The sequence below is a fragment of the Hippopotamus amphibius genome, chromosome 4 (assembly GCF_030028045.1).
Source record: "Hippopotamus amphibius kiboko isolate mHipAmp2 chromosome 4, mHipAmp2.hap2, whole genome shotgun sequence".
NCBI lineage: Eukaryota > Metazoa > Chordata > Mammalia > Artiodactyla > Hippopotamidae > Hippopotamus > Hippopotamus amphibius.
Window position 1 is genome coordinate 4,619,268 of NC_080189.1, and position 17,134 is coordinate 4,636,401.

General features: G+C 48.4%; 1 protein-coding gene across 15 annotated transcripts in view; it reads right to left on the reverse strand.

The window, feature by feature from the left end:
* Positions 1-521: 521 nt before the first annotated feature.
* ACTR3B (actin related protein 3B) overlaps positions 522-17,134 on the reverse strand; it is a 70,280-nt gene continuing 53,667 nt past the window's right edge. For 14 of the 15 annotated variants that reach the window (XM_057731904.1, XM_057731893.1, XM_057731891.1 and 11 more), the window contains 3 exons: positions 3,039-3,164; positions 1,919-2,002; positions 522-1,345 (listed from right to left, as the gene is read on the reverse strand). In XM_057731904.1, coding sequence (XP_057587887.1) covers positions 1,250-1,345; positions 1,919-2,002; positions 3,039-3,164 — 306 coding nt within the window. In that variant the 3' untranslated portion in view covers positions 522-1,249. Of the gene's footprint in view, positions 1,346-1,918; positions 2,003-2,374; positions 2,904-3,038; positions 3,165-17,134 lie in introns of those variants that run through there. The other variant, XM_057731894.1, reaches the window with a different exon arrangement.

The window sequence follows — 17,134 nt, forward strand, 5'->3', positions numbered from 1 at the left end:
TTTATCATCCCAAACGTCTTCTTAACCTTAAAGAATAAAACCAAATGTTTCTTTACAAAGGCACACTTTCAGAGAATAAAACATACTTCCTGACCTAGAAGAAATACCATAAATAACAGCTTAAAAAGTATCATAAGTATTACATGAAGAATTGGGTAAAACTAAATCTCTTAATTTAGCAAATAACCTTCAAGCCAGCAATCTACTCGGCAGATGTCAGTTACTCAAAGCGTAAAGCCATGAATTCTGAATTCCCAGGAAGGGACGGTGGAAACCACTAGGAGTGCCTCCCCCCGCATCACCCCACCCCCCCCACTCTCACAGATGCATCCACACGACCTCCAGTGACGGAGTGGTCACCGCAGGACAGGCAGTGCACATTTTCAGAAACTTCCTCCCCAAAATGTGGTGTTAATCATCAAAGCCTCCACTGCTGTGAAACCAATTTCTATGTTCTTTGAAAGAAGTTCAGGCACGAAGGGGGAAATCAAAAGAGCACCACAGTACAACAGGAAGTCTTTACAAAGAGTCGAACTGCTTTTATTACAATGATGCAAAGTAGCATTTCATCCAGCGCTCACCAACAGCAAACCCGCATCTTCTATAAAACAGTTCCAGAAAGTTCACACGAGAAAATGAAAAGATGCCCTGTCTGTAACAATTCTCAAACAACACTGTTCAGTGCTTCAAGTGTAATCATTTTCTAGCAAATATGTGGCCAAAAGTTTGCTGTTTTATTTTGTTTGCCTACGGAACATGCCTCACAGAAACGTTTTATGACAACACTCCATGACACCGATATCTACCCGTGCTCAGAATCAGCCAGTTACCACACACCATAAAATACAAAATGATAGGAAATATAAACATCAATTTGTATTTCAAGTTTATAACATTTTATTTACAAAAATAGTCTGGGAGGAAAAGGGTTTACAGCCCTACTCTGTCCTGGGGGGAGCTATTTTGCGCCACGTTCTAGGGTTTTCCCTAACAATTCTTAGCATCGCAGCTCAATTCCTCCGGAACTGGGTCTGTGGACTAGAAGCTCGGGTGAGGAGGAGAGCACGGGGGCAGGGGCGGCGGGGGGAGGCGGGCGCGGGGCAGGGCACGGAGATGGCTTTGCTGAGCCGCCCGGGCGGCGCCGCATGCACTGGACACCACGGCCCGCGCACTATATGTACAGGAGCCGTCTTCTCCGGGTCTGAAGGACACTTGCGACACCACTGGGAGGGCGCTGCCAGAGCCGCCACTAAGACATGACCCCAAAGACGGGGTTGTGGCGGCAGATGCTGGGGCCGTACTCCTCGTAGTCCTTCTTGGTGTGGCACACCTGGAAGAACTCCGGCTGCAAGACACAACCATCCCAAGGAACACGTCGATATTCCAGAAAGGAAATAAAAGTAAATAAACGACGAAGGAAATGAGAAGCTCTCCTTAACCTAAACCTCCAACCTCTCCCCAACGACCTCTGTCACAGAGAGTTTGACCTCTTTGAGAGCCTGAACTACTGAATGGGAGCTTATTTCTTTCTTTCAAAACTTATTCAGCTTCTACTTAAGGAAAAATTACGTGCTCGCCCTAAATCAGCCATTCGTTAGCTAGTCCCAAATTTGAGGAGAAGAAGTAGTAATTCCTCAGGAAAGTCACTGGAATTAATGATTAATGCGAGATGTCTTAGGTTATTTTTGGACTCACTCATCCATGTTATCTGTGCCCCTACTTGGCAAGGATGCTCACGGATCAGCTGTGCAATTTACATGCTCATGAGAGTAATTCTTCTATCTCAGCATTAAATGTGCAACTGTTTAGAGCCACACACAATTAAAACACACATAACTTAACCTCCCAAGACGTATTTATTCAAACTCAACAGGGAGCACGGAGATGAAAAGACAGCACAGTCTAGAAAGGGACTCACCGTGGAGGCCAGCATCGAGCCTCCGAACCACACCGCGTAGCGCTGCATGTGGTGCGTTATCACCTGGACCTCCACAGGCTTGGGCTGCAAGGGGAAGGGATGTGTGCTGACTCACCTGTGCTGACTCACCTGTGCAGACGCACGCACGCAGGCAGGCAGGCAGGCAGGCAGGCAGGCACGCACGCACGCACGCACGCACGCACGCATGCATCCACTCGAGAGCCTCCTCCCACCCCTCAGGCCCTGCCCTCATGTTCAAGCATCAGCCACACTCCGCCCTGAAAGGAAGGTTCTCAGCCGCTCCTGCTGCCAAATCCACCTGAGCCCAGCCCCAGCCCCCATCTCCCATCCCCCACCCCCTCATCTCCCATCCCCCACCCCCTCATCTCCCATCCCCCATCCTCCAGCCCCAGCCCCCATCTCCCATCCCCCAGCCCCCAGCCCCAGACAGTGCAGAGAAAAAAAGCACACAAGTCAAGGGCAGGTTACCCCTATCTAAAGGCATTTTAAAAAGTAAAAAATCCAAGCGACTAACCCAACTGATTTCTTATTTAACTAAACAAATTAGGTGTTTTAGCATTTAGAGATAATTCCAAACAACACTAAGTGTCCCAAAAATACTATAAGAATTACATTTTGCCGAAGGTGTGATCCCACCAGGTGAGGATACACAGGTTGGCCCCCATTCACCCCACACCAAAGCCCAACCTTGCTTAGAAGCCTGAGTAAATTCACCAGCTCATTAAGAATTACCATCCTGGAGGAACACAGTGTAACGCCCTGCTCAGGCTAGTTATTTGAGTTTAATGAGAATGTTTCCAAAGGGTGTTCCTCACTGTAAACCGATCAACCTCCTTGGGATACTGGTCATCACACGACACGCCGGCTCTTTTAAACACAACAGAAGCTGCTGGCATGTGTGGGCCGGGGGAGTGTAAAGTTGTGCGGCTACATGCAGAGGTGTCGGTCAACCCCAACCGCACACCTGGAGGGAGAACAGGCAACAAACCTCTGATGTAACCTCACGGTGTGGCTAAGAAAGTGGTTCCAGCGTGTTTACTCCGCACGGCGGCGGGCTCTGTGCTGGGGAGGGAGCAGGGCAGCCGCCCAGAAGCCCCACCTTTATTCTGCCACCGCTGAGCTCCTCACTGAGTTTCAGCCTGGCGTCCACCACCCTTTTCAAGTCTCTCTGCAGGCGACGTCCAAAGTCCCTGAACATCGTGGAGCCTCCTGAAAGAACGACATTCTAAAAGACACAAAGCAGAGGTTTCCTTGCATGAAATCACCCACCCAGGCTGCCTACTAACCCACCCACAACACCCCCCCACACAAGCCCAACTGCTTGTCTGAGTAACGCAGTTCAACCTATACGAAAAGACAATCACTGAAGCAAAGTTAATGCTATCAAGAAAGTATACATGGTATTTTTTTTCCTGTGTCACAAATTCTTTCTCTTGGTGCTCTTCCTCAGTTATAACCAAGTGGAAACACGCTGCCTGTCCCATTTCTCAAGGGGCCAACTTTTACCAACACCCCTGCCCACACAGCCCTCTGCTTTCTCTTGACAAATTGCAAATCTAGATGTTTCAGACAACACCCTCCCCCAAGACCAACACCAGGAATAATCACTGCTGCACCCAGGGAACCTCTGGAGAAATCTCTCAGAAACAACGGGAGATGGTTCGGTTCCCATCAGAGTCAATGGGCCACCAACCCACGCTGCACCCAGAGGTCACCCCTGCTCACTGACGCTCCCCCTAGACACGGCCGGGAGCTGAGAGCGCCAGGACCAGGTCCCAGACAGGTCAGATGTCCATCTTCATAGAGTAAAACAAGGGCATTCTGATCCCCATCTCCTTGAACCTTCTCTTCACCTGCTAACATCTTCACATAAACTGCGTATCTGTTTGCTACTAAGAATCACAACTTAAAAGCACTCTTGATATTTTGGGCATCGTATCTTAGAATAAGCCTCGCAGTACAATTCTCAACTTCATAACCTATGTCAATACAAAAACTTTAATCCATCACTGCTACTCCAATTCTGTCACCTGCTCTATCAACACTCTTTCTAGCATTTTTCCCTCCAGTCCAGGATACAGTCTTGGGTCAGTTATTGCAATTTCTTGTCATATCTCTGCAATGGATTGTTTAATTTAAAAATTAATTCACCAGAGGACAAAAACAAATGTTCATTAGGACACTTCAGAAGCACACAAGATCTTGAGTTGCTTTCAAAGGCATAACATATAAGATTCATTTTTTCATTCATTCACACAACAGTAAAAACCATGCTGTGTAAACGTGGTCAAACGATTTTAGACAAAGTTGCCAAGGCACCTCAATAGGAGAAGGATAGTCTTATTCAACAAGCGACACTGAATAATTAATATCCACGGAGGGGAAATGAACATTTACCTACTACCTTACTTCACACACACAATTTAACTCAATATGGATCACAGATTAAATAAGGGCTAAAACTTACAGATCTTCTAGAAGAACATATTTTCTTAAAGTCTGCATGACTGTGATGTAGGCAAAGATGTCTTTGATCGGACATAAAAAGCATGAACCATAAAAAATAAAAACTGATAAACTGGACTTTATAAAATGAAAACTTCTGTTCTTCAAAAGGTGCCACTAAGAAAATGAAAAGACAAGCCACAGACTAGGAAAAAATATTTGCAATACATATATCTAACAAAGGACATATCCAGAATATAAAAAGAACTCCTAAAACTCAATAATAATATAAACAAGCCAATTAAAAAATGGGCAAAAGATTCAAACAGGCATTTCACAAAAGAAGATACACAAATGACAGTAAGTACATGAAAAGAGCGTCAACAGCATATAATCAGGATCATACAAATTAAATCCATTACACACCAACTTTAGGTTAAAATACGAACAAATGAAACTCTTGTACATCATTGGTGGAAATGTTAATGATACAACCACTTTGGGAAAAGTTCAGTGGTTTTTATAAAGTCAGACATACACTTATCATATGACAAAGCAACTGCACACCTCAAGTATTTTTAACCAAGGTAAATAAAACATAAATCCACACAGACTGCACCCAAATGTTTACAGCCCAAAACCAGAGACAACCTGAGTTCCCATCAGTGGACACACTGTGCTGAATCCACATGTCGGACACTGCTCACCCGGGAGAGGAACAAACTACGTCACCTGCAGCTCAAGGGCAGAACCGAGAAGGAGCCAGAGACAGAAAACAGGCGGCCTGAGTCCAGCCACAGCTCCCCTGTGGGCAGCGAGCAGGCCAGGGCCCCCGGGGCTGGGGCTGGGGACAGGGAAGAGCTCCAGGGGCGAGGACGGGGCCCTTCGCAGGTGATGGTTCTGTTCTGCACCTGAACTGGGGTGCTGATTACCTGGGTGTACAAACGTGTCAAATCTCTTCAAACTGTACACTTAACTTATTCATAATGTAAATTATATCTCAAAGCTGCATTTTTAAAAACAGGGCAATGTAGCAGAAAGTGATGGAGGAAGGGCTCCTCTGAACTGAGGCCTCAATGAAGAGGCGACAGACAGGTGGGCCCAGACTCTGCCAGGAAGGGCCCACATTCACGTCCAGGCGGCAGCACAGAGTCTCAGGCGCTACCCTCTGCTGTCTCCACCTGCATGCAGAAGTCAGCGCAGAGCCAAATCGTCCCATTTTATCTCAACATCTTAAACATCTAACTCCTAATAGCTGCTGCGGACAAGGGAAAAAAGGCAAAACGATCCAGGTCTTTCCTAAAAGCAGGCTCCAGCACCAGCTCCCTGCCGCAGGGATTCAGGAACTACAAACAAGGACAACTCAGCATTTTCAGTCAGTCCCTGAGCCCTGCTCCTGTCCTCCTGCTCCTCCCTGTGCCCGTCCTGGGTGGGGTTTCAGCAACGTCTGGAGGAGCTTCTGACTGTCGGGAGCGGGGCCCTGGGGCTCCTGGCATCGGGTGGCAACGCAGGAGCACGGCTACACCCCTCCTGGGGGCCAGGCCACCCCACAGGCCCAAACCAAGAAACCCTGCCCAGGGCCCCGGAGCACACGCAGAGAGACGGGGGAGGGTGCTGGCTCCCACCTAATCCTGGGCAAGTCACCACCCCAAGGCAGCCTCCCGGCCCCCCACCCCATCAGCACACCACCCCTGAGCCAAACACACGGAAATAATGCAGAAGGAACCACAGCAGAGCCGCCCGAAGCCCTCGACAGGAGGCTGCCCAGTGCCCTCGGGGAGACGAGATGAGACGCTCGGCTGGGCTCCCGACGGGAAGAGGAACCCGGGTGATTCCCTGGGGGCCGCGTCCCTTCCCCAGCGGTCACTGGCTGGCTTCATGGGAACAAGGCTGGTTTTCGAACTAGTGTTTTATGAGCATCAAAACTTACTATTTTTAACCCCCGTGAGTGTTCAGCTACCCTGAGAGTTTAAATCTGCCTCACAGGCACGTTGGTTTCGTGTATTATTATCTACACTTGTTCCACTTTCAGTGGTGAAAACAAACGAAAACAGAGAAATAAGTAAAATTACCAATAAATGAATTTCTTCCATCTCTTTTCAAAGGAAAGCAAGTGTTATTTTAATGATTCTGTTCCTCAGAAATATGAACATTTAGCCTAACAGTATTCTTAATCAATTTCCACACAGAAAATATTCTTCTAAAGGAGGTCTTTAAATAAAATACAATTTTAATATTGTATTCAAACCCTTAGTTACAGAAAAGAAACAGCCTCCCCAGGCAGACATCACAAGACCCGTCTACAGAAAGCTCTCAGCAGAAGCCCTAGCTCAGAGGAAGCATTTTTAATGTGCTACTCGGCTAATATTGTTTTCCAAGTAATGAAAAAATAGTACATACCACCACCTTATTTCAGTGTTTGTAAAGCACAGGCCAACATGAACTCTTAAAATAAGAGTTTTAACTAAACGTTTATTGTAACAGCTTAACAAATATTTACTGAGTCTACCTTTTGAAATACTTATTTTCAAGAGGAAAATTAGAAACTTGCACTCAGATAAAAATAACTCCATGCTCATTCTGCTTTTGTAAAATATGCTTGCTGCTGCCAAATAAGAAAAACAAAAACAGGATGACCTAGCAATCAAATGTAACCATAGGATGTTTTGCTAAATATGAAATGCTCTGCACCTGCTCTTGTAAGTTTCTGTTTGGAAACTTCAGAGCTCTGTAAACCAAGTAACCAATCTACCAATGCTAACTGTAACCATGTGCACTGACCCCTATAAAAGTAAAGCTCACCCTGAGCTCGGGCCCAGAACTTCGGAGCATTAGTTCTTTTGGGGCTGCCAGCTTAATAAACCTGAGTTCTCCAACCTTCCACGTGTGGTGCTTGGTTTCTCCACAGACCAATTTCTGCAACATTTCCACTAAGATTCTAGTCTTAGCCCTTCCAATATCAGTCCAGTCTGTATTCCCACCCCCCACCCCCCATCCCCAGGAAGGCTGCACTTTCCACGGGACGTTCCTGTGCCTGCGAGGAGCTGGCCACCCTGCCTCCGGATCTAGCCGCACCTCACCCCCAGCCCTGAGTGTGAGCTGCCGGGCACCACCTCCGGGCTCACAACGCACTCCGCACACTGGTGCATCCACTTGGCCACGTCCTCAGGGCTGGCCACGTGCTAGGCGCTGCTCTAGACACTGAATCTGACCTAGTGAGGAGGAGACGCAGACCACAGACACCAGCGGCGCTGGCAGGTGGAAGGAAGCCTGGAGCAGGGAGGGGATGCACGTGAGGGAGGCCGAGCTGGAAGAGAGCCCAGCCAGGACGCGGAGGTGAGGGGAGGCCTGGAAGGGAGACACCTGGAAGAGCGGCCCGGGCAGCAGTGCCGGTGCAGGGCCCTGGGGCGGGTGTCTGTGAAGCGGCCGCGAGGAGGAGCGGGGCGGACACGCGGGACACGCCCTCCACGACCGCCCCCCGGATCCCTGACACCACCTTCCACAGCTGACCCCCAATCTAGCGCCTCCATTACCACAACGACAACACTGGTCACCCCACGGCTCCCGTGCGCGCAACGCCCAACCCCAGCGGCTTCTCAGCTCCGGGGCAGAAGCTGAAGCCCTGCTGAGAGCTCAGCAGGCCCTGCACCACTGCACAGGCTGCTCACTGAGCAATTCCACAGCTGCCCTGTACTTACCCCGGGACGGGCACCTCCGCCCGGCGCCAGCCTGCACCACTAACTCTTCTAGCACAACCGGGAGCGAGGGATGGGTTTACATGTCTAAAAAAAAGGGGGGGAGGGTCAACAGAATCCACTGCTCACTGAATAAACAATCACTGGACCCTGCTCTGCCCGCGTCTGCACTGAGGCCTCTGGCCTCAGCCCCCTGTCCTCCACCCGCTCGCGCCTCCGCCTCTGCCCCGGACCTTCCAGAACCAACTTCGGCTGAGGAGGACCTCTCTCCCCTGTGCTGTCATCATGCAGAGTCTTCAGTAGGCTCTCACAACAAGAAGTAAAAACTCAAGATGCACTAATCTGCTGAAAGTCTTATCAAGTCTGATTATTGATTCACTGAATTACAGAATTCCTCCCTTCCCTTAACTGAATCAATTCAAATAAGAAAAATGCATATTTCAGCAACTACTTTATTGGAATAAAATTAAATAACAGTGTAGCATTTCCTCTGAACTAAACCTATGCTAAACGGATACTCTGTCATTTCAAATTGCTGGGCTGTCTCACCATGAACAGTAATAACAACACGCTTCGCAGGTACCAGTTAGGACACTGGTATCCACTGTCCCATTAAGCCTCACACAACATTATGAAGCAGGCGTCATACCATTTTAAGAGCAAGAGTAAGGGCCACAGTTCGGCCCAAAGCCACACAGCTGGCTAAGCTGCAGATGGGACTCCAAAGCCCGTGCTCGTGGCCAGGGGATTTAGGAACGTGATAAAATAATACGAATAGTATTCACACAGTACTGCCTGCACAGCGAGCACTTGTCCTGTGCAAGCGTTCTCGGGGCGAAGCCTCACAGGAATCCGCGGGACAGCAACGCATCAGGCCTCGTGCTCCAGGACCAGCAGAGGCTCAGACAGCCTGGGCTGTCACTGCACAGGAGCCACGCTGGCGACAGGCTCAGGCGACAGGAAACCCGCCGTCCAGCTCCGGAGCCTACACTCTTACGTATTACAACACAGAAACAACACTTCCCAAGAAACTTACAACAAAAGCCAAAATTCAACGTGATTCACTCCAAAGGCAATTTAGATAAAGACCAAGTGATTCTTCATCACACAGAACAAGAGCACTGGGTAAGTTTCCGGGGTGCAAGTTCTCGCAGTCAGCCGTCCTCTGGGAAGACACTCGAAGCACCCAGGGTGATCCCTCCCGCCAGCCCGCTTGGGATTCTGGCTGGAAATCCAGAAGCGCTCAAAGCTGCGGACCCAGGTGAGCGTTTCAGCCAGAAAGCGTGTCTGCCCCGCTCTGGGCAGCAAGTTCTTGGACCAGAGCCCCCCCCACTCAAAAAACATCACTGGTTACACACCACCATGTGTGTCCTGGGAGAGAAAGAAAGCTTGACCTAAGCTAGAAAAATACCAAAAACCTAAATATAGGAAAAGATCTGGACACTGAAACAGACGTAGGGTGGAGCATTAGATCCCATAAAAAATAATGTTTTTTAAAAATGTTAAATACCTAAGAAAATGTTCACAACACAATGCTAAGTTCATACAAGGGATACAAAATATAAATATAGCATGATATATTTATCTACCTATTTATATTTCAAAAAACAAAAGAGAAAGAGTCAAAGTAATAACTGGTAAGTAGTGATTACTGGGTTTTTTTTTTAAGATTTTGGTACTTCTCAAAGTTTCCAAATGCATTTTAAGCTGGAAATAATCATCTTTGCTCACCTGTAGAGTCTAGGCTTCCTACACTAAGACTGTGTTTTTACAGTGCCGTCCCCAGGCCTGCTGAAAGGCCACAGACCCCACTTTGCACAGCACACCGTTCCCTCACAGCTGGGCCATCTGCTTACATAGACCACTGTGTGGACGGGATCTTTCAACAGATCGTACCTTACTTTGCTGCATAAATGTCTATTCCATGATGTCAAATAAAAGCTTCAATCGTAAATTACCTCTACGAAAGGAAAGGCCCCGTCTTTATGCCAGTAAAGAATATCCTAGCACACACCATCACACACTACACGGCCTGTGAGTCACCTGACATTTACGTCAGAAAGACAAAGGCTATATTAATAGTAAGTTCATTCAAACCTTACATGGTATTAAAAATAACAAAAACTCCTGTTCCTGTATCAGTAAGCACGTTTTGTGCTAGAGGCTCTATTCTTACTCTTAATCCAGTTTGACGCACACGCAGTGCCCCCTGCCCACCGTCCTGTGTACTTGAACCAACCTCCTCCGTTACTCAGAGGCACAGAGAAAGATGCTCACGGCAAGGTCTCCACCCCAACCACTCACTACAGGTTAAGGTGACAACTCTGTCAGAAGCTCCTGGCAACCCCCCCATATTGTATTTTTGAAAGGCTGTCCCTCTTTAGGGACAAGAGCTATTTTTACTCTCAAACAGAACCCAAAGACTGCAATCCCAGCAAAGTTTGAACAAACCTATTCCTCAAATGTGGCTGTAGGATGCCCCACCCTGTCCTAGAGGAAATTCACGAACTCCAGGGCCTGCCTGAAACAGCTGCCTGACCATAGGGGATGTGATGATAACGGATAACAAATGTCTTACGAGAATTACCTACATTCTCCCCTCCCCCTAACCCCGTGACTCCTCTTCTTCCTCAGCTGCTGCACCCTGGCCTCTGCTCACATCCTCACTGAGAACCCAGGGGTCACACCTCGTCCTGGGTGACCTCTCAGCGTCACCTGACACGGTTGATGACAGCTCTCTCCCCTGGCTGCCAGAGTTTTCTTTCTCTTCTTCCTTCGACGAGTCCTTCCTGGCTTCTTGGATAGTTAATTGTGTGTGTCAGCTTGGCCTGGCTACAGTATCGATGATTTACTCACACGGCAATCTAGCTGTTGCTGTGAAGGTACTCCGTAGATGTGGTCAACCCTAAGAAAGGAGTATCCTCCCTAAGACGGACAGGGCCTCATCCGGGGAGCTGAAGGCACCAGGAGCAAGAACGAGGCGTTCCCTGAGCAGGAGGCGTCAGGCTCAAGGCCCGACACACTCTCGTCGGGGTCTGTCCCGGTGCCCACACGAGATCGGGCCTCGCTCGGGGGCTCAGGGCACGTCTGTTCAATGTTGTCAACACAGTGGGACATCACCACCAGCCCCCTCCTCACTCTCTCATGACCATAAGCCCCTGGAAGGCCCTCTCCCCCTGGCAGGTCAGTGCCCAGCCGGGAGCACCCCCTCCCTCCCCAGGGACCCACGGACCTGCTGTCTCTGGACGCCTGCGCAGTGGGCACCAGCGAAGCTCGGGCGTGAGTGCGGAGTGGGGCCGGCCAGCGAGCCCCGAGCCCGCTCTGCCCCTGCCCCGCCCTGCCCGCTCGGCGTCAGACTGCACTAGGATCTCACCTGAGTAAAAGGCCCGTTGTGAAAAGGGTTGAACAAACCACTATCTTAAAATGTATATTTTTCTCTCTCAAGTATCAAATCTATTTTAACTCGTGCAACATTAAGAATAAAAACACGCATATAACTCACTCACTGTGCAACAGCTTCCCTGACGTAAAAGGTATTAACATAATGATACATACACAACTCCATTCAAGCAATCTGTTACGGAAAAATCATTCCCTGAACTGTATCAAGATGCAGCCACTTGGCCTGGCAAACATAATGAACAAGGGGTGTGACAGCTCCCAGCCCACTGCTAAAGCAGGTCTAGAAGTGTCTGATCGCTAGCCCACCCCCTCCCGGACTTGTTCCCACGGCCTTCAAGACCCCCTTGGGCGCGCACAGAGGCCGATTTCCGCACCCTCCGCCCTGCGCCCCCGCCTATGCCAAGTGCCCTCCCCCTGGCGTGCAGCCCCACCTCATCTCTGTGGGCCGAGCCCTCGGACTCAGCTCAATACCACCTTCTCCTTTCTTGAGCCCCTCTCGTCAAATGCAATCTGTCCCTCTCAATTTCCATAACATCTCAATTAATGACACTTAGCTTGTGGTGGTTCCCATGAGAACCACGTCAGTACTATTTTTAGCTTTTTTAAAAGCTCTTGAAGACAAGAACCATCTCTCATATGTACTTAAATCCTCTAATTTAACAACAATAGTGTCTTGTATTTAGTAGAGACCCAGGTGCATCACAAAGCAACGCAAAACTGGCTTTGCCTTCAAGTAAAACATAAAAGTTACTAAGCCCGGACGAACCCCAGAGTGGACTAGTTGCTAACAATGGTTCTCAATTTAGCTGCACATTAAAATCATCTGGCACGCTTTTAAAATCCAGGTGCCCAGAACAATTATGCCAGAATCTCTGGGGGTGGGACCCAGACGTCTATATGTTTTAATGCTCCTGGGGTGACCACGGACAGGCAGGGCTGAAAACATCTTGTTTCAAGCAGCACCTGCTGCCTGCAATGACTCAGCCTCGTGGGGAAACCACAGGCCTCCACGACTCGGCTCTCACACACCAGTCCCTCCAGACCCAACCTCCATCACACTTAGAGAGTGACCAGAAAAAGGAGGCATGTAAATACCCTTCTTACCTACAGGCCAGACTGAAATAAAAATTAGATTATGACTCCGTTTGTCCAAAAAAAAATTGTTTTGCTTTTCTGAAGTAAAATTTCAAAGCCACATTGAATTCTCCATCAGCTTCCTTTCCTTGTCTACTTGCCTGAGCAAGGTGTGAACTTGGGGGCCAGAAAGATCTCAGGGGTTTGCAGCAAGGCTACAGAGAGCCTCCTCCTGCTCACCTCACCGCAGAGACCCCACCCACGGCTCCCGCCACTGGGCCTGGAAGCATAAGAAGTCCCAGCCCGAATGGTCCAGGCAGCGCCTCTGGGAGCAGGTGAGGCAAGGGGAGGCACCTTCCTCTGAAGCTGCATGGCAGGGCACCAAAGAGCAGCCTCAGAACCCTTCCTGTGGGGTCTGTGGGGCTCCCCTCCTCCCGACTCAGCCGCCACGGCTGCCCACACGAGGCCATGGGCACTGTGCACGGCTGGGGGGACGTGCACGGAGGCAGAAATGAGGAGGCCAGCCTCCTGGAGGGGCATCTCGGCCATGCAGGTAATCCACAGAGCTCAGCAGATGGGGAGCCTCACCCTGGCAGGCACGAGGTTCTGCGTCCACGCCTGCTTCCTACATCTTCAGCGGTTGCCTGAGTACTTTTAAGCCCCGTGGCAGATGCCTGGGGCACTGACAAGAGCGGGCCCAGCAGGCAGGAAGGAACATGGGTCACAGGGAAGGGAATGACACAGTAACAGTGAGACTGGAGAGGAAAGACACGCCACCTAAAGACAGGTGGGCACTCAGCTCTCCAGAGCAAGATGCCCGTGGGCTCTGCAGAAGCACCTGTATGCGGCGTGTCTCTAACCAGAAGAGTGCCTTAGAACTACTTTTAAAATCCCACAAGCTGTACGTCCGTGCATTTCATGAACACAGACGTCACAGTGGAAGGTTCTTTCCACGGCAAGCTCACTGCTAAACTCAGGAGGAAGAGGAGGAGGAGTCAGGAAAGTGGGACCAAAAGTACAGAGTGAATCTGAAGACCAAGGCCGCCCCACCTGACATGCTGCCCAAGAGCCCCTAACACGGGGTGACAGCCTCCGGAGACGAGGGGGCAGAGCAGTGGCCAGCGGGGGCCACAGGTCCCTGGGGTGAGGGAGCCTTTCCCCACAGCAGCACTGGCTGAGGTCAGTGAACGCGGCCGCATGTGGACACACAGCCTGAGTGAGGCCTGGTCGGGAAAGCGTGAGAATCGGGCTTTCGTAAGGAATTTCGCCTACATCTCCAGCACCTGTTTTCATAAACAAAGTTCTTAAGAACACAGCCCGTCCTGGTCATGTGTGTGCTGTCGGGGCTGCTCTGGCAAAGTCGAAAATACTTACATTGTAACCCTCTGCAGAAAGAGCTGGCCAACCCCTGGTCTAAAACCACGGTGGGGAAAAGCACCACGACAGCCATTATTACCTGGCAGTTAAACACGCAAGAAAGGGCGTTTTCAGGCCTCAATATTGCACTTCTATTCACTCAGCAAGCCCTCTGTGCTGGAAACAAGTCCCTTTTCACGGTGGCCGTGGCGGGGGTGCGGCAGACGGTCCTCGCCCTCCCCAGCCAGGGCTGGCGGTGTGGCTGGGCCGCGTGGCCGTGACGGGCCGCGGACGGGAGCCAGGTGCCTGCCGGCCGGCTCCCCCCACAAGCTGACCCCCGGGGTGGCGCTCCAGGGGAGCCGCCCGCAGGGGACAGTCCATGAGCGCACAAGTGCACGTGTGCTCGGGCACCAAGGCGTCAAGGTTAGCTTCTCGCCCGCTGGGCAGCAGCGCGGTGGGGGGGGGCAACTGTGGCCCTCCTTCCCCACGCGGTACAGAGCCTGACAAAGGAGAGCCACACGGCCCACCCCCCCATCCCCGCCCCATCAGCCCCGCCTGGATCCTAAACCGCTGGCAAGGCTGCAGCAACTGGGCCAAGGCCCCGCCCCCCCGCGGCTGGCAAGTGGAAAATCCTCCAGCGCCTCAGGGGAGAACCTTCCTGGGGGTGACGTGGTCGGGACAGCGTTTCCCGCCTGGGGGATTCACCTGCCTTCCGCATTTTACGTAATCTTCAGGGTGACGTGGTGGGAAAAGCATGAGTTTTCAAATATTTGGGAAATGGATTCAAAATCCAACTCGGCCAACTTCACAGCTCTGTGATCTTACCTATCGCTTAACCCCTCTCAAAACCCAATTTTCTACATGACAGCTTCATACAGAAGAATGAAATTAGAACACTCTCTAACACCACATACAAAAATCAACTCAAAAAGGATTAAAGACCTAAACGTAAGACCAGATACCATAAAACTCCGAGAAGAGAACATAGGCAGAACACACTCTGACATAAATCATAGCAATATTTTTTTTGGATCCATCTCCTAAAGCAAAGAAAATAAAAGCAAAAATAAACAAATGAGACCTAATTAAACTTAAAAGCTTTTGCACAGCAAAGGAAACCATCAACAAAATGAAAAGACAACCTACTGAATGGAAGAAAATACTTGCAAATGATATGACTGACAAGGGGTTAATATCCAAAGTATATAAACAGCTCATATAACTCAACATGAAAAGAAACAAACCCAATTAAAAAAGGGACAGAGGATCGGAACAGATGTTTTTCCAAAGAGGACACACAGATGGCCAAAAGGCACACGAAAAGTTGCTCGACACTGTTAGCCATCAGAGAAATGCAAATTAAAACCACAATGAGATGTCACCTCACACCTGTCAGAATGGCCATCATCAAAAATACCACAAAAACAAATGTTGGTGAGGATGTGGAGCAAAGGGAACCCTTATTACACAGTTGGTGGGAATGTAAATTGGTACAATCACTATGGAAAACAGTACGAAGGTTTCTCAAAAAACTAAAAATAGAACTACCTTATGATCTAGCAATTTCACTTCTGGCTATTTATCCAAAGAAAATGAAAACACTTAATTCAAAACAACACATGCGTCCCTATGTTCACAGCAGCACTATGTACAATCGCCAAGATATGGAAGCAACATAAGTGTCCATCAACAGATGAATGGATAAAGAAGATGTGGTGCATGTACACAAGGGAATACTACTCAGCCATAAAAAAGAATGAAATGTTGTCATTTGCAACAACATGAATGGACCCAGAGAGCATTATGCTGAGTGAAACAAATCAGACAAAGACCAATACTGTATGAGCTCACTTACATGTAGAATCTAGAAAGTACAACAAACTAGTGAATCTAACAAAGAAGTAGACTCACAGATAAAGAGAATAAACTAGTGGTCACCAGTGGGGAGAGGGAAGGTGGGAGGGGCAAGATAGGGACAGAGGTGAAGAGGTACAAACTACTATGTATAAAATAGGCTACAAGGATATATTGTACAAAAACAGGGAATACAGCCAATATTTTATAACAATTAGGAATGGAACACAGCCTTTAAAAACTGCAAATCCCTATGCTGTACGCCTGGAACTTACATAATACTGAACATCAACTACACCTCAATAATATTTTTAAACGTCTAAGACCAGTTTACTCCATCTGACCCAGATCCCTCTATCATTTCACCTCCTTTTCCCATCCCTGGGGCTCAGGGTCATCATCTATCAAACAAGGAGGTCAGGCTACAAGGCCATCTCTACTTCCTATAAATCTACTGAAAGTGAACTAAACTTCTACTGAGAAAAATATCACCCCATGAACAATCTATAATCACTGGCAGAAGTTCCTCTTCCATTACAACGAAATGAAGACTAACAAGTGTACACCTGTTCCTTGCTTTCATGGACAAGAAGACACAGCTAATGTTAAGTGAGATTTAAGAAGTAGGGAGAATACGGCATGTATTTTACTAAATTTTAACACTCCTGTCTGTCTCTAGTTTCCCCTTCTCGCATGTTCTGTTGGAGGAGAGAGGTGTTTAATTAAGGACATGAAACAATAAAAATAGAATTATAATTTTTCACCCATAAAAAGTTGTCTATATAGGAAAATGTTTTCCAATAATAAAAATAACATTTGTTAACTATAAAATTTCAAACAATTTTAAAACATGAAGAGAAGGTAAAAGTTATGCATCTTCCACCCACAAAAATATTTTAAGAGTTTAGCATACATCATTCAAAACCTTTTCATATATATATATATGCAAACTATATTTTTAAATAAAATGAAATAATACTACATGTAAAGTTTACAACTTCCTTTTTCACCTAACAATGTATACTACAGACGTCTTTTCATTTGAATTTATAGTACGATTCACCTCATTCTTTTTAAAGACTACACAGTATTCCGCCGTGTAGATGAAACTAAATGTATTCAGCCCTCACCACTGACCCTCACGACCTCCTCTTTAAACTCAGCTCCCTGAGTTGAGGAGCTAAGAAAGGGCAGAGGCCGAGGGCTGAAAGCGTGACTCACTCGAGCAGAGGGGACCTGCAAGGGAAGGAAGGCTAGCTGAGCACCACTTTTTGCTCTCAATATCCAGCTGTCAGCAGTATTTACTTTTATCTTACAGTTAAACAGACTAGCTTTTTCCTATTGCAAGTTCCAAAATTCCCTGCACTCA